This window comes from Cyprinodon tularosa, unplaced genomic scaffold (genome assembly GCF_016077235.1).
Source record: "Cyprinodon tularosa strain WSP-4 unplaced genomic scaffold, ASM1607723v1 ctg785, whole genome shotgun sequence".
Classification (NCBI taxonomy): domain Eukaryota; kingdom Metazoa; phylum Chordata; class Actinopteri; order Cyprinodontiformes; family Cyprinodontidae; genus Cyprinodon; species Cyprinodon tularosa.
In genome coordinates, this window is record NW_024039546.1 from 149,202 (window position 1) to 163,763 (window position 14,562).

The window sequence follows — 14,562 nt, forward strand, 5'->3', positions numbered from 1 at the left end:
TGATCCTACAGATTTTAACATGTGGACTAGTTAAGAATGTCCAGCTTTGCTGCTTGAAATTCTGTGTTTAGGGATATTTAGGGTCAAAATTTCCAACCGGAATTTGGAAAATAGAAATTGAACGTAAACATATTTAAACCACATCCTTCAGCCGAACTGTCTGTAACACTAGTGTTTAAAAATACCCAACCATATGGTGACACATCGTGAGACGAGTGTTTACCAAGGTGGCTTTAGTTATACTCAGATCTTAAGCTGTCTGACTACTTTGTTTCTGGCTAAAATGGAGCTTCTCTTTGTTGTTTGGAAAAGGCATCCCACAGTACCAGCTCAAAGTGGAAGTTATTAATGCTGGAAGATTTGTGACTATGCCTCCTCTTGTGTCATCCCTCTGCAGGTTCATTAAAAAGTTGGAACATTCCTGGAAAGCCCTGGTGTACGATGGTGTAAGTTGAAGCTCTGCAGGAATCTGAAACTGAAGTATTTTATGAATGAACTCTTTATTCGGCTGCATGCTGTTGAGCTTAAAGGTCGCTGTTTTATTTTTTAGGATTCTGTTTCTGTCCACCGGCCCGGGTTTTACGCCAGCCGCTTCCTCAAGTTCATGAGCACGCGGGTCTTCAGGAAAAATCATCGTAAGTCTGAGAGGTGACATGTTCCTGGTAGGGGAGAGAGAAAGGAGGACTGCATCAGATCCTAACCTGGCATAGATCATATCGCATATCTATGGTGATGGTTTATGGATCTGTTTATGTTTAAGGCTTTCATGAATAACACTGCTAATAGCAATGATTTTAGCTGCAGTTTTAATTTCATAAGATGATTCTTTTTATGGTAATATAAGCAGCGAGGAGGAAAAACTCTGCAGAAATACAGTCTAAGACAAAAGGGCACCAAACAGATTTCCAAGCCACCCAGGAACTTCGAAAGTTTCTCTGAACATCCACGTCTACATCTTAGGGATAAACCAGCAATTGACCCAAAATCATAATTAGTATAAATAAAAGTCTCAATGTATTCAGATATGAATTATTTATCAGCATTTTTACTTTGATGAAAATCAGATCAAATGCTTTGAATTATTAGGAGTTGTTGTGCTTCAGCAAAACCCAGCACTACTGAGCAGCAGAAACCAAGTCAAACTTTTTATTCGTAATTATTCCAAGCAATATACTCCTATTAGTAATCTGGATTTGCTCAGAGAACAATTTATTTTGCTTCCAGCAAAATCTATCATTGTCTTGAATTTCATTATTATCCATATATGGTAATGGATGGGAAATATCTGAATGTTGAGCTTGCATCAAAAATAGTGTCTTTATAATTACTTTTCTGCTTGGAGAAAACAATAGAAAGGCCAATTGGGATTTATTAATGTTTCCTACTTTAACACTTTCAAATTATCTGTCTTTAAGATATATACGGGATCTTTTATGGTGCTGAAGGTTAAAATCAGAGCGCCATATGTTTGCACTGTCAGGTCTCTGAGGACACTTGTCCTCATAGACTCTGTTATGTCCCATGAAGATCTAGAGCTGCTGCGTTTGTCTTTTCTCTGTGTCGGCGGGGCTCTTGGTAAAATTGGAAAGCTGCTCCACTGATTTAAGGACTATCACCAATTCCTGCCAGAGGGAGGTGACAGGAAGGGATTTCATTTCATGTCCTGCTTCAGGGGATCAGGATTTATATCATTTTAGCGATTTAAAAATCTACTCATTTTGAGGTTGTAAGACTAACCATGTGTGAGCCCTTCTTCCGTCACAGTCTATTCCCCTATCTCTCCCCTCTGCTTCTGCCTGCCATGAATCACTTATTTTTTTAAATCCTTTTTTATCTCACTTCTGTGTGATTTTTCCTTTTTTTTTCCTGCTCTGCAGCAATTCGATTCTCTCCCTCAAAGAGGACCCGAACCTCCATCCCTGCTCTGAAGTCGTCCTCACAGGAGATCCTTTCATCGCAGGCGGATGAGAGGCGTGAGGAGGAAAGGAGGGACAGGCTGGGAGGTGCCCGGAGCCTGGCCAGTCTGGACGGACAAGGTATAGAAAGAGAAAAACAAAACAAGATGATTTATCTTTAATCACTTATTCCATAAGCATTCTGGTAACATCTAGGAATATTCAGTTAGCTCATTTTTATTGCTGTCTAAAATATCGCCCAGTTTATCGTCGTGAGCTTTAGTAGGGTTTTCTTCCTTTTGTAGTAAATGAGCCTTTTACAAATAGCTAAGGCCATTAAAACGTCTCCTTTCATTCAGCCATAAAGTGCTTTGCCTCTGGCCAAGTTGTCGCAGATTAATTCTTTGTTTGGCCCTGCAGGAAAGAAAGCAGAAGCCACCTAGTTAATTGTATCCTCTCAGATGTAGCTCGTGTGCATGTCTATACTTTAAAATGAAAAAATAAGGACAAAAAGGTGAGGGGGGGTTTCAGCCCCCCTCTTCTGTCAGAGTCGGCTTAGCGGCCATGATCTGACCTCATGACGAGGAACCGGTAATCAAAGTCTGATAAAGGAAAGTGCAGCAGCTGCAGATGACCTTTGTGTTAGAGGCTCCTCTTAGGCAACGTGTCACCGGAAGAAACAAGGGAGTGGTGCTAAGACAGAAAGTCAGGGTTTGGTGATTTCATATGTGATGAGCTCTCCCTACCAGAATATCCGAATATCCAGCTGTGACGCTAAAACACAACAGAGGAAATTCATTTGCTTCACTTCCTGATTTGTTCCTCTTGGTTTCTGGATCGTCCTCAAAGGGGAAAGCAGCTGTTTGTTTTACTCTGATGATGGAGTCAGATACAGAGCAATGCATCAGTGTTATTGGAACCTGCTAATCAATCAACTGTACGGCACCCTCTACCTTTTATATCCTCACCTCCAGTTAAGATATAATAATTCATTTTATTTAAAGAAATCCAGCAGAAGCCTGGATTTCTATCTATCCATTTAATGATTAATGATCCAATTAAATCAATCCAAAATGAAAAGATTGACCTTTATTTTGAAATTCTAAAGGCATGAGACTATAGTCTATAGGTAATCTGTTATTATTATTGTATTATTGTATTATTGAATGCTGTTTTGGATTTAAATACATTATGCCCGTAGTTTAGTAATTAAACGGTCAAGTCATATTTGAGTTTTTTTTGTGTGTATTGATAACAATGTAAATAGTTGTCTTAGATGGTCTGGTGATATTGCATCGTTTTGATTCCAAACTTCGAAATTGAATTGAATCAAATCATATTAAGTCATAAACATTTTATCATCACCAGAATGAATTGATATACGTCCTATCGTGATAATGATTGTGATTTACACCCCTAAGATGTGTCCGGGAGAATATAAAGCTACCTATAAGATATACGTTAAAATACTTGTGAAAGCAGGTGTGAAACATCCCTAGTTGGACATGAATTAACTCACAGTGGAAGATGACTGCATTTTGGGCTCACCTGTTCAGAACCAAAACTGCAAAAATCCAAAGTTATCAAAGAAGCAGGTGACTGAGAACCATTAAAAACTCCTAATTTTCCCTGTCAAAATGCAAATGCATCACTTATATACTATTTGAGGGTTCCAATTTCTTTTTAAACCTTTATAGACCAGCTCCAAGATCTACCAGAAAGCTTAAATGATGTGTTGGAGAATAATTTGTTGGTCATTCCTTTCTATGTCTGCAGCTGTGTTTGGTTCATTTCTGCGTCCTGATCTGGTTCCCGCCAACCCGTCCTTCTACGAGGCCTCCTCCACGGGGACCATCTCCAATGCCTCCATCTATGTAAATGTGGATAACCAAACAGAAGAGAGGTAATTTCTGTTTCTTTCAAATCTTCTGATGCTCTTCAAGGTACACTTCTCTAGTTTGAGGTCGGACCTGTTTTGTCTGCTGAACAGCTTTAATCATTCTAGCCTGTATTCAACATGGTGTCAGAAATATTAGATTAGGACAGCGAACGCATCATAATGTTATGATGTGGTGCATTATCTAAAGTTAGCTTCCCTCACTTCAAACACCTTACTTGATATTTTCTCTGGACCTTGCTCTGTTTATACCCAGGTTGGTCACTAGTTTGTCAAATTCTCAGACCAACCTGTCTCTCTTCTAATTAACTTAAGTTCCTTCTCATCTTATTTTGATCCTTGTTTTGTTCAAAAGTCTTCTTCACCACTTAACTTGGTGCCGTACAATTAGTTGATTTTCTGTTTGTAATTAATTATACAAGTCATCCTAAATCCAAGATGGAGAGCATGTTAAAGGAGCAACAAGTAAGGAATTTACCGTAAAAGTAAACAAGATCATCCTTTGTTGGAAGTATCATTCCCTATAAATAATCATGGTCAAGTTTCCTTATAAATCTAGAGGTACGGTGTGGAACTATTGCAGAGTGTAGTGCGTGTTTACTTTGTGGTTCCTGGGCCAATTACATGAGAATTTGTAGGGTTACCAAAAGAGAATTCACCATGCAAAAGAGCAGCAGCTTGCAAACATGGAAGCTGGAAAAAGAAGCTGCTCAGAAATTGTCTGAATAATACCTAGAAGCCCAACTTACTGCATAGGCTTCACTCGTCATCTTGAAATTAGCTGCACTACATCCTCATCTCTCTCTTAACCTGCATGACGTTCTCTGAGTGGGTGGGGGGGGAGGCTTGGAAAAATTGATCCGATACACAGAGATTTCCAGAACACAACTTAAACCTTGGAACATACTTCCCAAAGAGGATCGCAGAAACCAAGGGGGAGTGGCGGCCCAGTTGTTAGGGCATAGAGCTTGGAATCCTGAGGTTCTGAGTTCGAGCGCCACTCCCACAGACTGCCACTCTGGCTCTCTGAGCAAGTCCCTTAACCCCACACTGCTCCCCGGGCGCCGCACAATGGCAGCCCTCTGCTCCCTAAAGGGGACGGGTTAAATACAGAGGTAAATATCTCCAATGTGAGATCAATAAGGTTAAATTATTCAATTATTAAACAGAAGCTATCTGTTGCCCCATTTTAAATCGGACAAATAATCCAGTTGATGGTTTTACATTAACAGGTTTTGTTACACCTTGATCACCTCGGTGTAAAACCTCACCCTCTGGCAGAAGGCTGTTTAATACGCCTCTTCCTAGAAATCTTTTGTCCTCTGCCCTCTTTATACCTGTTTGTCTTTCACCTCCCTTCCTGTCTGCCCACGTCAGCTCAGCCGTTCTCCCAGAGGCTCCATTTTTGGACTATCCGGGTCTCGTCAGTCACCTGCTGCCACCCTTACATTGTCCTCTAGACTGCTTTAATGTTTATTTAAACAGCAGCTTTGATACAGTTTTAACCTGCCAATGTCAGGCCACACAAAGGCTGTGACAAAGTAGAACAAGTGGCGCGTTAGAGGCCAGATATATGCAAACAATGGGCCCTGTGTGAAGAGCAGTCAGAGAGGGGTGTGTAAAGCTGCAGTCGATCTGTTTTTCTATCTTCTTCTCTCTGGAATTCATTTTCACTTTGTTAACAAAAAACGATTAATGATTTCTGTCATAGAACGGTTACAATGCATTCCTGCATTTATCAGGGAGTCACCTGATCTACACAGTAAAAAAAAAAAAAAAAGTGTTCTTGACGCCACCTAGTGCTTGAAGCAATGCTATGTTTTTTTTAGGATTTTCTTCTCTAGGATTTCTTTCTAATCTGTCTAATATTAAAGTGTTTGGTTGGTTTCATAAACCTGCCATGATCAGCTTCATTCAGCTATCTAGCTGCTGATCTGAGGGGCAGTTGAAGAACTTGAAGGTTGAACCTTAGTGTGTTTCCTACAAACTTCCTCTTTTCTTTTTGTTGAAGTTGCATCCTTTTTGCTTCATCCCTGACTGAAAAAAACACCAGAAATCTTGCTTCTCTGTGTGAACAAGTTCAGTTTTCCGTTCTTGTAGACAGTGAGGGGGTGTTCCTGCAGCTTTCAGTTCAAAGTTACTTATCGCCTATCTGGCTATTTTCAGATGGTTTTAACCATTCAGCAAAAACGAGTGGTCCAATATCCAGCTGGAACAAAGGAGAATGCTTGTGGATGGCCATAAAAGGCCTGTAGTGAAACACTTTCAACCTGCAAAAGTAGAGGTTTAAAGCTATGAGTATAAATCAGCTTCTGACCAGACATGTATTTTCACAGTCTGAAGTGAGCGAGTCAAATGATTCACATTTGGACAGATTCAAATCCTGAACCCAGACTGAGTCTTTTGATACTAAACTAGTTGGCTATGATTTATTTCTGCAAAGTATTTTAGGTTTCTGCCTGTTCTCAGACCCTGTTTACGCAGCTGCTTTCAAATCTGAGAAAAAAAACTCTCAGGTTTGGGTAAAAGTTCACTTCTAAATGCACTGTCCTGTTGCAGGTATGATATTGCATCCAGCTCTACATTCACGCTGGAGGACAGCGCCATCTGCCTCACTTCAGAGCAAAGCACCGTAGATGTAGACATAGATCGGGACGATGGATCGGTTCTTGACGTGTACTTGGTAAGTTATATCTCTGATCCCTGCAGGGTTACTTTTAGGAACATCTATTATATTTATAATATGATTGAATTCAGTTTATTTATAATTTACAACCTATAATCTAAATTAACTTTGTAGAGGAATAAATGATGTACGTCCTCCAGCTGCTTAGAGAGTGATAGTGGACTGTAGCTGTGAGGTGCAGGGCATGCAGAGAGCAGTCAGTCTTTACGACCCTGCTGTTTTCAAGAGGTCCTCTTGGGGGCGCGCCACTCACTCACATTCACTTACTTTTACTGTGAATGTGAAACACAAAGGTTTCAGATTTATATATGGACTTAAAACGTGGTCTGAGAGAAGAACCTTGGAAACCTAGCAAACTAGCACCCCATCCAGGGATTTAAAAGTGCCATGAAGGTAGCTTGATCTCACAATGAAGACTGAATTCATCATTTAAATAGCCATCTTCCATTCTGCTCCCAATCATTGTTACTCTGATGCCTTCAAAATGTTCCTCTCAGCAACTCAACAGTAAAGTCTACTTTATATCAGTGAGTCATGCAGCGACTCTGAAAGCCTCACATTCCATCACGTAGTCAGTATATGTTTAACTCAGGAAGGTTTATGTCTTTTCATATTTTCACAAATGTGGCAAATAGACGGGAAAGCAAAACACCGAGATACAATCAGAGCAGCGACAGCGAATACTCTCACATTGTCTCAGACACAGAAAAAAATAAACAATTTTATGGTAAAACATTAAACAATGTTTTGGTGGCACCACACCCTTTAAAAATGATCTTTAAGACTTTCTTTAAAAAAAAAAGAAAAGAAAAAGAAAGAAAACGAAACATTTATTTCGAATTTATTACCTTGAGAGGTTTCCAGATGACTCCATTGGAGATGCTAAATCTTTCATATATGGTAGTGCTTTCCTGTTTTTTAAAGTCAAAATGTTTTTTTAAAATAAAAAAAATTATATTTTTGGTTATTTTTGTATGATTAAAAAATAGATGTGTATATATATAAAAAGGAGCAATTGTGACTTCCTTTCTTCTAAAATATCTGCTTTATAACGTATTTTAACCATAACTTTGTTCTTTCTTTTACAGTAAAGTTGTTTTTAAATTCTTCATTGCCTCCTGCTACGCATAAGACAATCTCCACACTCCATTGGATGCACCGGACTGGAAGTCGGTCTCCGCTAGCTCCGCTACATGCACGATGCCATTTGTTGTTGCCAATTCAAAAAGACAACCTCCGAACGCCTGTTTGGTTGACGGACGTCTTCACCGTTAGAGCAGTACCAACGTGAGCCTTTCTACAGCACGTTTCAAAGCAGCCCTATTAAGTTTTATATGTCTGTTGTTTTTTCATCGATTCGCAGCATACATTTCTTTTTCTGGTTACCAGAAAGACTTAAATGTTTGCAGCAGGGAGGGCTGCTGCTAAGAAATGTTTACAGTGAATTTATGGCAGCATCTAAGGACTGCTCTATGAAGGATCAACTCACTTGAACAGACTTGATTATAAAAGCTCCTGAGGCCAAACACAGACTGTAACGTGGCCAAATGTTCCTAACAAAACAGCTATTTGTGCTGCAAAAGGAGAACACGATGCTGAGAGTGAGACGAGACGGTTAGCTGATCCTGGACGATGCACTTGCTGCTGGCACTTTTGACATTGGTCCCAATTACTGTAAGAAACATGTTCTTTTCTCTAAAGACATTTCTTAGGTGGGTGGTCCACGAGACAATAAGCACAGAGTCGGATGTGTGAAAATGCACTTTTTTTATTTCTTCCTTCCTCTACAAATGCACACCTGTTTTATCGTTGATACGACACGTAGAGGCACAGAAAGGAGCACTGCACATCATGTTTGATGTGGAACTGCCAGCTTTGAGGTTGGCCTCATGATTGGGATGCTTCTGCTCAGGACTCTCTGAAATGGAACAAGTACGTTATGAGACATGAATCCTACACATGCAGCTCTCTGATACCTCATCATGGCCAACTATAAACGTTCAACTCCACAATCAAGTCTGATGAGAAAATAAGTTATTGCGCAAATCTTAATCATTCACCATCTGCTGAAATAAACACTTAGGTTGCTGAATGTAAAGAAAATACATATTTATGTACAGGAATGCTTCCTATAAATAAACTTCTTTAAAAATCACTGAATGAGCTTTTTTGACTTCCTGAAGGAGAACTTAGTTTTTAATCCTCTAGAAGAATCAGTCTGCTCTTTTCTACTGCTGGGCTGTGTAGTTTTCCTTATTGATACATCTATTAAAGAGGTCTCAAATTAATGAGAATGGTACTGTACAGGTTTGGTTGGGTGTGAGGAGAGGAGAGGAGCTCAAACTCTGGTGCTGGAAGGGTGTGGTCCAACAAAATGTGTTGACTTTGCTCAATGGTCAATAATTCACTGCAATAATTTTACACCAATTATAAAGAAAAAAAACTTCAAGTGGTAATAGTTTTAGATCCAGAAAACGTTAACAGTGCAGAGAAAATGAGGTAAGGAAGTGACAAAGATTTCCATAAAAACATCAACAGCTGGGCTTATCAGCTATTTGAGAAAGGGCACCCTCTGGTGGGCGTTTCTGCACACTGCAACATGCTGCAACATCTGCTTGGGCCTCATTTTATGGTCCATATTTGTGCTCCGCTACTTGTATTCTTGCACCACCTTTACTCCTTATCCAATACATAAAGACTGCAGAGGGAGGAGGCCTATTTCTTACATTTTCTTCACATTAATGTTCAGGTAAGAGGACTAGCCTCACCCCACTGACAGGGATCTTCAACTATTCTCCTTGAGGTTTGATGTCCGGCACCTTTAAGCTCGATCTACTTCCATAAACCTCAAATGGCTGAATTATCTCCTCAGTGTGCAGTCAAATTGTAAAAATGTAAAGTCTGAATTCTAGATAAGCGTTTATTCCAGCAGCAAAGTGTTAAACTTGAAGTTTGAGAACAATCCTGAATTAAATATAAAAACTGAAATATTTGATCACAATCAGCGACTGAAAATGTTTCCCTGACCCAGTCAAACTTGTTCTTTATAAAAAAAAAATGTGTTCAGAAAAACATAAAAATCCCTATCAGCAGCAGCGAGAAAACCCAAAATATTTGGCGCTAGGAGAATAAACTTTTTCTGCCTCCGGGCGAATCTGTCTCAGTAACAAAAACCTGCCCCCATGTGCTATTTGCAGCCAATCTCCATCAGAGCTTCTGTTATATTTTCTTCCCATCTCCCTTTAAAATATAAATCCTTTCATTCCAACTTAAACTGATAGTAGTGGTGCCAACATTATCACCATTTAAAAAAAAAATCATTTTATAACTGTTATTTTTTTCCATCAGATTCACAAATAAATTGTATATTAGTGAAATTTTTAAATTAAGCTACAGGAAGACATGCTGATTTTATATTGCTTTTCTCATTTCTTTACCAAAGGGGTCATTAAGTGTGAACGATTGATGGTTTGCATAAACAGTACACTTTTATTCAGGTCGTTTGTGTAATAATTTTACTTTACAGAACATTGTCAAATGCAAATACATTTAGTGCAAATAATAACACTTCGGATGTACAACTTAGAAATATACAAAGTCTGTAGATTGCTGACAAAATACAATTAAAAACCCTAACTGCATTCTTCAGATGATGTGACAATCTAAACTATTAGCAGAACGATAATCAGGAACCTTCCAAACCTCTGAGATCATTAAATCTGCAGGTAAGTTTTCCAAACCATGCAGATCAGCCAATGGCAAAACTCCCAACGCTCGGTGGCGTTAAAACACAATCTAAAAAGTCATGAGGTACGATGACGTGAAATGTGGACCCACCACTCCCCCCAGCTTCAATGCAGTGTTGATAAATGCACGTCTGGTGGCTGTAAAGTAGAGAAATCTTGAATGTTTTAAGGTTCACCCTGGTGTCTAAGGCATTCTTTGGGGGGGGAGGTTAATTTATCAGTCAAACGACTGGATGCCGCTGCACCGTAGTGTGAAATGTAAATTTTGCACAACTGAAAGCGAAAGGTATGATTGATATACTTCCTTACACCTAACAGTTTCCCTTCGGTTGGACAAAGGCAGATCCCATTTTTAAACCTGACGTATACAAATGGCTATTTATTTTCTCTCTTGCAAATTATTTAAAAAAACGACGTACTAAGTGGATCTTATCCTCTCTCAATTAAAGAGAGGAATCCTTCCATCAGATGCAATTATTTGCAAATGTCTGACTGAAACACTGAGCTGAAGGTTAAAGAGAGACATGCTGATCATAACTTAGCCTCCTCAGACCAGTCTTCCACTTTATCAGTTTAGCTTTTTTTTTTTTTTTTAAATGGTCCAAGAAAAGTTAATCAAAATCTCTCACTCTCCCATCACCTTTGCTCATTACTGTCATCAGATTCAAGCGTTTAACAGTCAATTCACATTTGTCATGTTGGTAAACTAACTGAAAAGTTACTCTCTGTACAATACATTGTGTCTATGTGCTCTCTGAAAACTAGTTTATAACAATTTAGAAATATAAAGATTTCAAAGCTGTAGGCTCTGACCCCCCATCGAACAATAAAGAGTTGTCAAAAGAAGGACAGGACAAGGCAAGAACAGGGGGGCAGCTGCTCCTGGGAGCAGCCACACTCCTCTGCCGTGGTGCTTTCCTTTAGCAGCAGCAGCAGAACAAGCAGCTGTAATACTAGTGATTATAGCACACCCAAAAAAACGTCCAGATAGAGGGAATCATAAGAAATGTACAAAACAATTTACAAAAAAAGAAGAAAGAAAAGCACAACTAATTGATAATCTTTCAAAAACTCTTGAACTGAGTTTAAATGCACTTTCATGGCCACCAGACCGCAGCAGCCAGTAGGATGAGGGATTGGTGTTAGTGCCCTCATCTTCCTGCGGGACGTCCTGATCATATGCAGTCCTGCTAGGAGTTGTTGTTTAAATAAAAAGAAGGGGAGCCTTGTGCTTTCTGACAGTTTGTTGATTGAAGAGCATCATATCTATGATGGACAAGCCTGACAGGATTAGGAGAAATAAAACTGTGAAAAAAAAATAAATAAATTAAAGGTTACAATTTGTTGTTTGTCTTTTATCCTAGCATAAATAAATTGGAGTTTCTGATGCGGATTACCTCTTAGTGTTCAGAAGAGAATGGGGTTCCCAGCTGTTTTTTCCTGAACGTAGGAGGTGAAGCGTTTGAGGAACTTGGGATACTCTCGCTTGGCTACGGCTCTCAGGACTGAAGCTGGAGCCCAGCCTCCAGGGTTTACTGCAGGAAGACGGGAGACAATCATCAGCTTGCTTCACAGTTTGCCTCCATATATGACCAGTTATTAGGAATTCACAACGAATTCAAGACGATGGGGTAGAATGTCATCTAGTGAAAACAGAGAACTGCCCTTTTTCTTAAAAAATAAATCTAGGAAACAACTGATTGACACTGTCAGACCAGACAGCAGCAAGACGCTTCCCTACACAAAGACACAGTTGTACTTAGTTCTTGTGTTAGTTGATTTTAAAATAACAATATATAATAAAGCGATAGAAGATGCATTTTAGAACTAGAATATGGCTGAAAAGGTCACATGTTTCAGGACTTAGAAGTGAAACTCGTGTGGTCCATTCCTGCAATAAACACGTTGATGGGTAATGCAATCCCAACTTTAAGTTTCTCAGAGAAACCTAGATTTTGCAAAAACACCAATGAGAAAAAAAACTGTGGATTCAAAGTGTTGTATCTAAACATACAGGTGGAAAGTTAAGTGGCAGGAAAAAGTGTGGTAGAAAAAAAATGTACAAAATAACAGATAACTGCAGCCTTGAGAAGGCTGTGAGATTAAACCCATTCCAGAGTTGGAGAGAAACTCCAAAGGTTTATGGACTGATTGCTCATCTAAATCCAAATAAATATCTACTGGAGCTGCAGCATAGCTGCTGCATTTACTTTATCTTCTGAAGTGAAGCTCTTATATTGTCCAGTAATGATTCCTTTACCTTTAGTTAAAATGTGTCAAAGCATGAGCTTATTGCAAAAATGTATGAAATGGTAGAAAGCTAACAAGCTATTTAGAAGCACACTAAATGAATCAATCCAGCTGTGAAGCCCTGAAGGATTGTGTTTGTAGTAGAAACAGGGTCTAACTACAGGGTCTGTAAATAACTATCAAACCTCAAACTCAGGTATTATTCTAATGCAAAGACTCAAACCAGCTGGACCGGCACCACATTATGATAGTCAGAGGAAAATGGAAAGCAGATAAACCATAAAAAGGAAGCTTTTTTATTTTTTCTTTGTGTAATTATGGGATCAAAACCAGATGGCTGCTAGAGGCACCTACCATTGGCAACATATGTGATCTTACAGAGGATGTTGTCTCTGCTTATCTCTTTATCGCCCTCTGGTGGGCTGACCAGAGTTTGGCAGATCATGGCCACATTGATTTTGGCACGGACACACCGGTTTGTGGGCTGAAAGCAAAACAAAAAACACATTTATACAAACATTCCCAAAGCTACCAAGCTGCCTCCTGTGAATACTGAGAGGAAAACTATTGGACTTCTCTAACTACAATCAAAACCCACTAAGACATATTGTTAAACAGCAATGAGGCAAACAGTGGTGAACTTATACATAGCTTTCAATAAGGATTGCTTTTTGTTACATCAAAGACAAAGTTTTATTTTAAAAATTATTCCTCTTTTATATCTTTTTTTTGCTGCAAAATTATCTCTGAAAATGAGATACTTTACTTATGATTTAAATTATTGTTTTCATTATGCTGATTAGAATAAACAACATAAATTCTTGCTGGTTGACTGATTCTCACTTCTGTAGAAAGTGGATTCCAGAGAAAATAAGCGAACATTAAAGCAACATCATCAATTTAAGAAATTAATATTCTTTTAAAAAAATTGTTGCAGTTTTTAATTTTTTAAAAACTAAACAAATGCTACAAACTAGTATGAGAAATTGTGAAACTTGGCTATGGCGAGCAGTGTTTTGTTATCACTTACTGGAGCACCGTCATGGTCGACAGAGAAATTGCACACTAGCCATGTGTCGGGATCGTTTTCGTTTGTTGCCAGAATCTTCCTGATGGCTGACAGATAGAGAACGTCCCTCTGAGAAGCAGGCCACACTCTCTGCAACGCAAACACGAACAGCTGCAGAAATCTGCTCATCCAATCAGCACATCATTTCAGTAAAAATCCACCAATTGAAACTGAATCTACCCTACCTTGTGCGTTTGGTAAACAATGATGGCATTATCGGAAAGTGTTTCCACAACGTTGAAGTTTTCAATGGTGGCTGTGGGTGGGAGAGCTCACAGTCAGTCGGGTCACGACATTGAAACCAGAGAAGCCAAACAAGTGTTGGAGTGATGTTCTCCTCCCTGTCACTGAGAACTTACTTTCCCAATCATTCCTGACCGCTGTGTCCCAAAAGTAGTGGCAGACCTCGTGTCCCGTTACGCCTTTGACGGCGTGAGTGGCTTTGAGAGGATCCAGGACGATGCCGTTCTCCTCCACTTCCCTCCTGTAAACCTATTTATGCAACATAAAGAGCAGGACAGTCTTTTAAATCCACCCACGCCTAAAATGACACCAAGCGTCCCGACATTTGTAGATAACTTTTTCCTTTGCTGCATAATCATTGGACTTTAAGGAGTAGTTGACTTATTTTAGAGAATTCTTCTATCAGTAAGGTAAAAAAAGGTTGTATGTTAGGAAGTCACAGCTTGGAGCCGAGGGAAATGATTCACAGGCCGCTGTCTCCTCTCTACCCACCTTCATCTCCCCTTCTTCTATTACCAGCTGCCAGTTGGCATCTCCACCCACGTCCTGAAGAGAATAAGTCATATGATTCTGCACCATCTCCTCCACCTGAGACAAGGAGAGACATTCAAGAAACTCAGGTTAGACAGTATTTTACATAACTGGCCTATTTTGGGCTGAGCTTCAAATCTGGGCATAATTCACCCGGAAATGTAAACCTTTATAAACCGATTCAAAACATTTTAGCCGGCATACATGGAATTCAACAGGGAGACCATTTGCCTCAGAGCAACAGA

At 39.4% G+C, this 14,562-nt stretch overlaps 2 protein-coding genes across 5 annotated transcripts in view; one reads left to right on the forward strand and one right to left on the reverse strand.

Moving 5' to 3' along the window:
* Positions 1-8,633, forward strand: part of pip5k1bb (phosphatidylinositol-4-phosphate 5-kinase, type I, beta b) — a 55,754-nt gene extending 47,121 nt beyond the window's left edge. Inside the window, exons 10-15 of the mRNA XM_038270986.1 lie at positions 398-446; positions 551-635; positions 1,878-2,036; positions 3,672-3,798; positions 6,352-6,475; positions 7,567-8,633. Coding sequence (XP_038126914.1) covers positions 398-446; positions 551-635; positions 1,878-2,036; positions 3,672-3,798; positions 6,352-6,475; positions 7,567-7,569 — 547 coding nt within the window. The 3' untranslated portion in view covers positions 7,570-8,633. The remainder of the gene's footprint in view (positions 1-397; positions 447-550; positions 636-1,877; positions 2,037-3,671; positions 3,799-6,351; positions 6,476-7,566) is intronic.
* A 1,314-nt stretch (positions 8,634-9,947) lies between these two features.
* The window catches only part of LOC119773816 (ceramide transfer protein-like), a 28,869-nt gene continuing 24,254 nt past the window's right edge, over positions 9,948-14,562 (reverse strand). For 3 of the 4 annotated variants that reach the window (XM_038270983.1, XM_038270982.1, XM_038270985.1), the window contains 7 exons: positions 14,279-14,374; positions 13,903-14,035; positions 13,729-13,799; positions 13,505-13,633; positions 12,829-12,958; positions 11,622-11,759; positions 9,948-11,529 (listed from right to left, as the gene is read on the reverse strand). In XM_038270983.1, coding sequence (XP_038126911.1) covers positions 11,632-11,759; positions 12,829-12,958; positions 13,505-13,633; positions 13,729-13,799; positions 13,903-14,035; positions 14,279-14,374 — 687 coding nt within the window. In that variant the 3' untranslated portion in view covers positions 9,948-11,529; positions 11,622-11,631. The remainder of the gene's footprint in view (positions 11,530-11,621; positions 11,760-12,828; positions 12,959-13,504; positions 13,634-13,728; positions 13,800-13,902; positions 14,036-14,278; positions 14,375-14,562) is intronic. The other variant, XM_038270984.1, reaches the window with a different exon arrangement.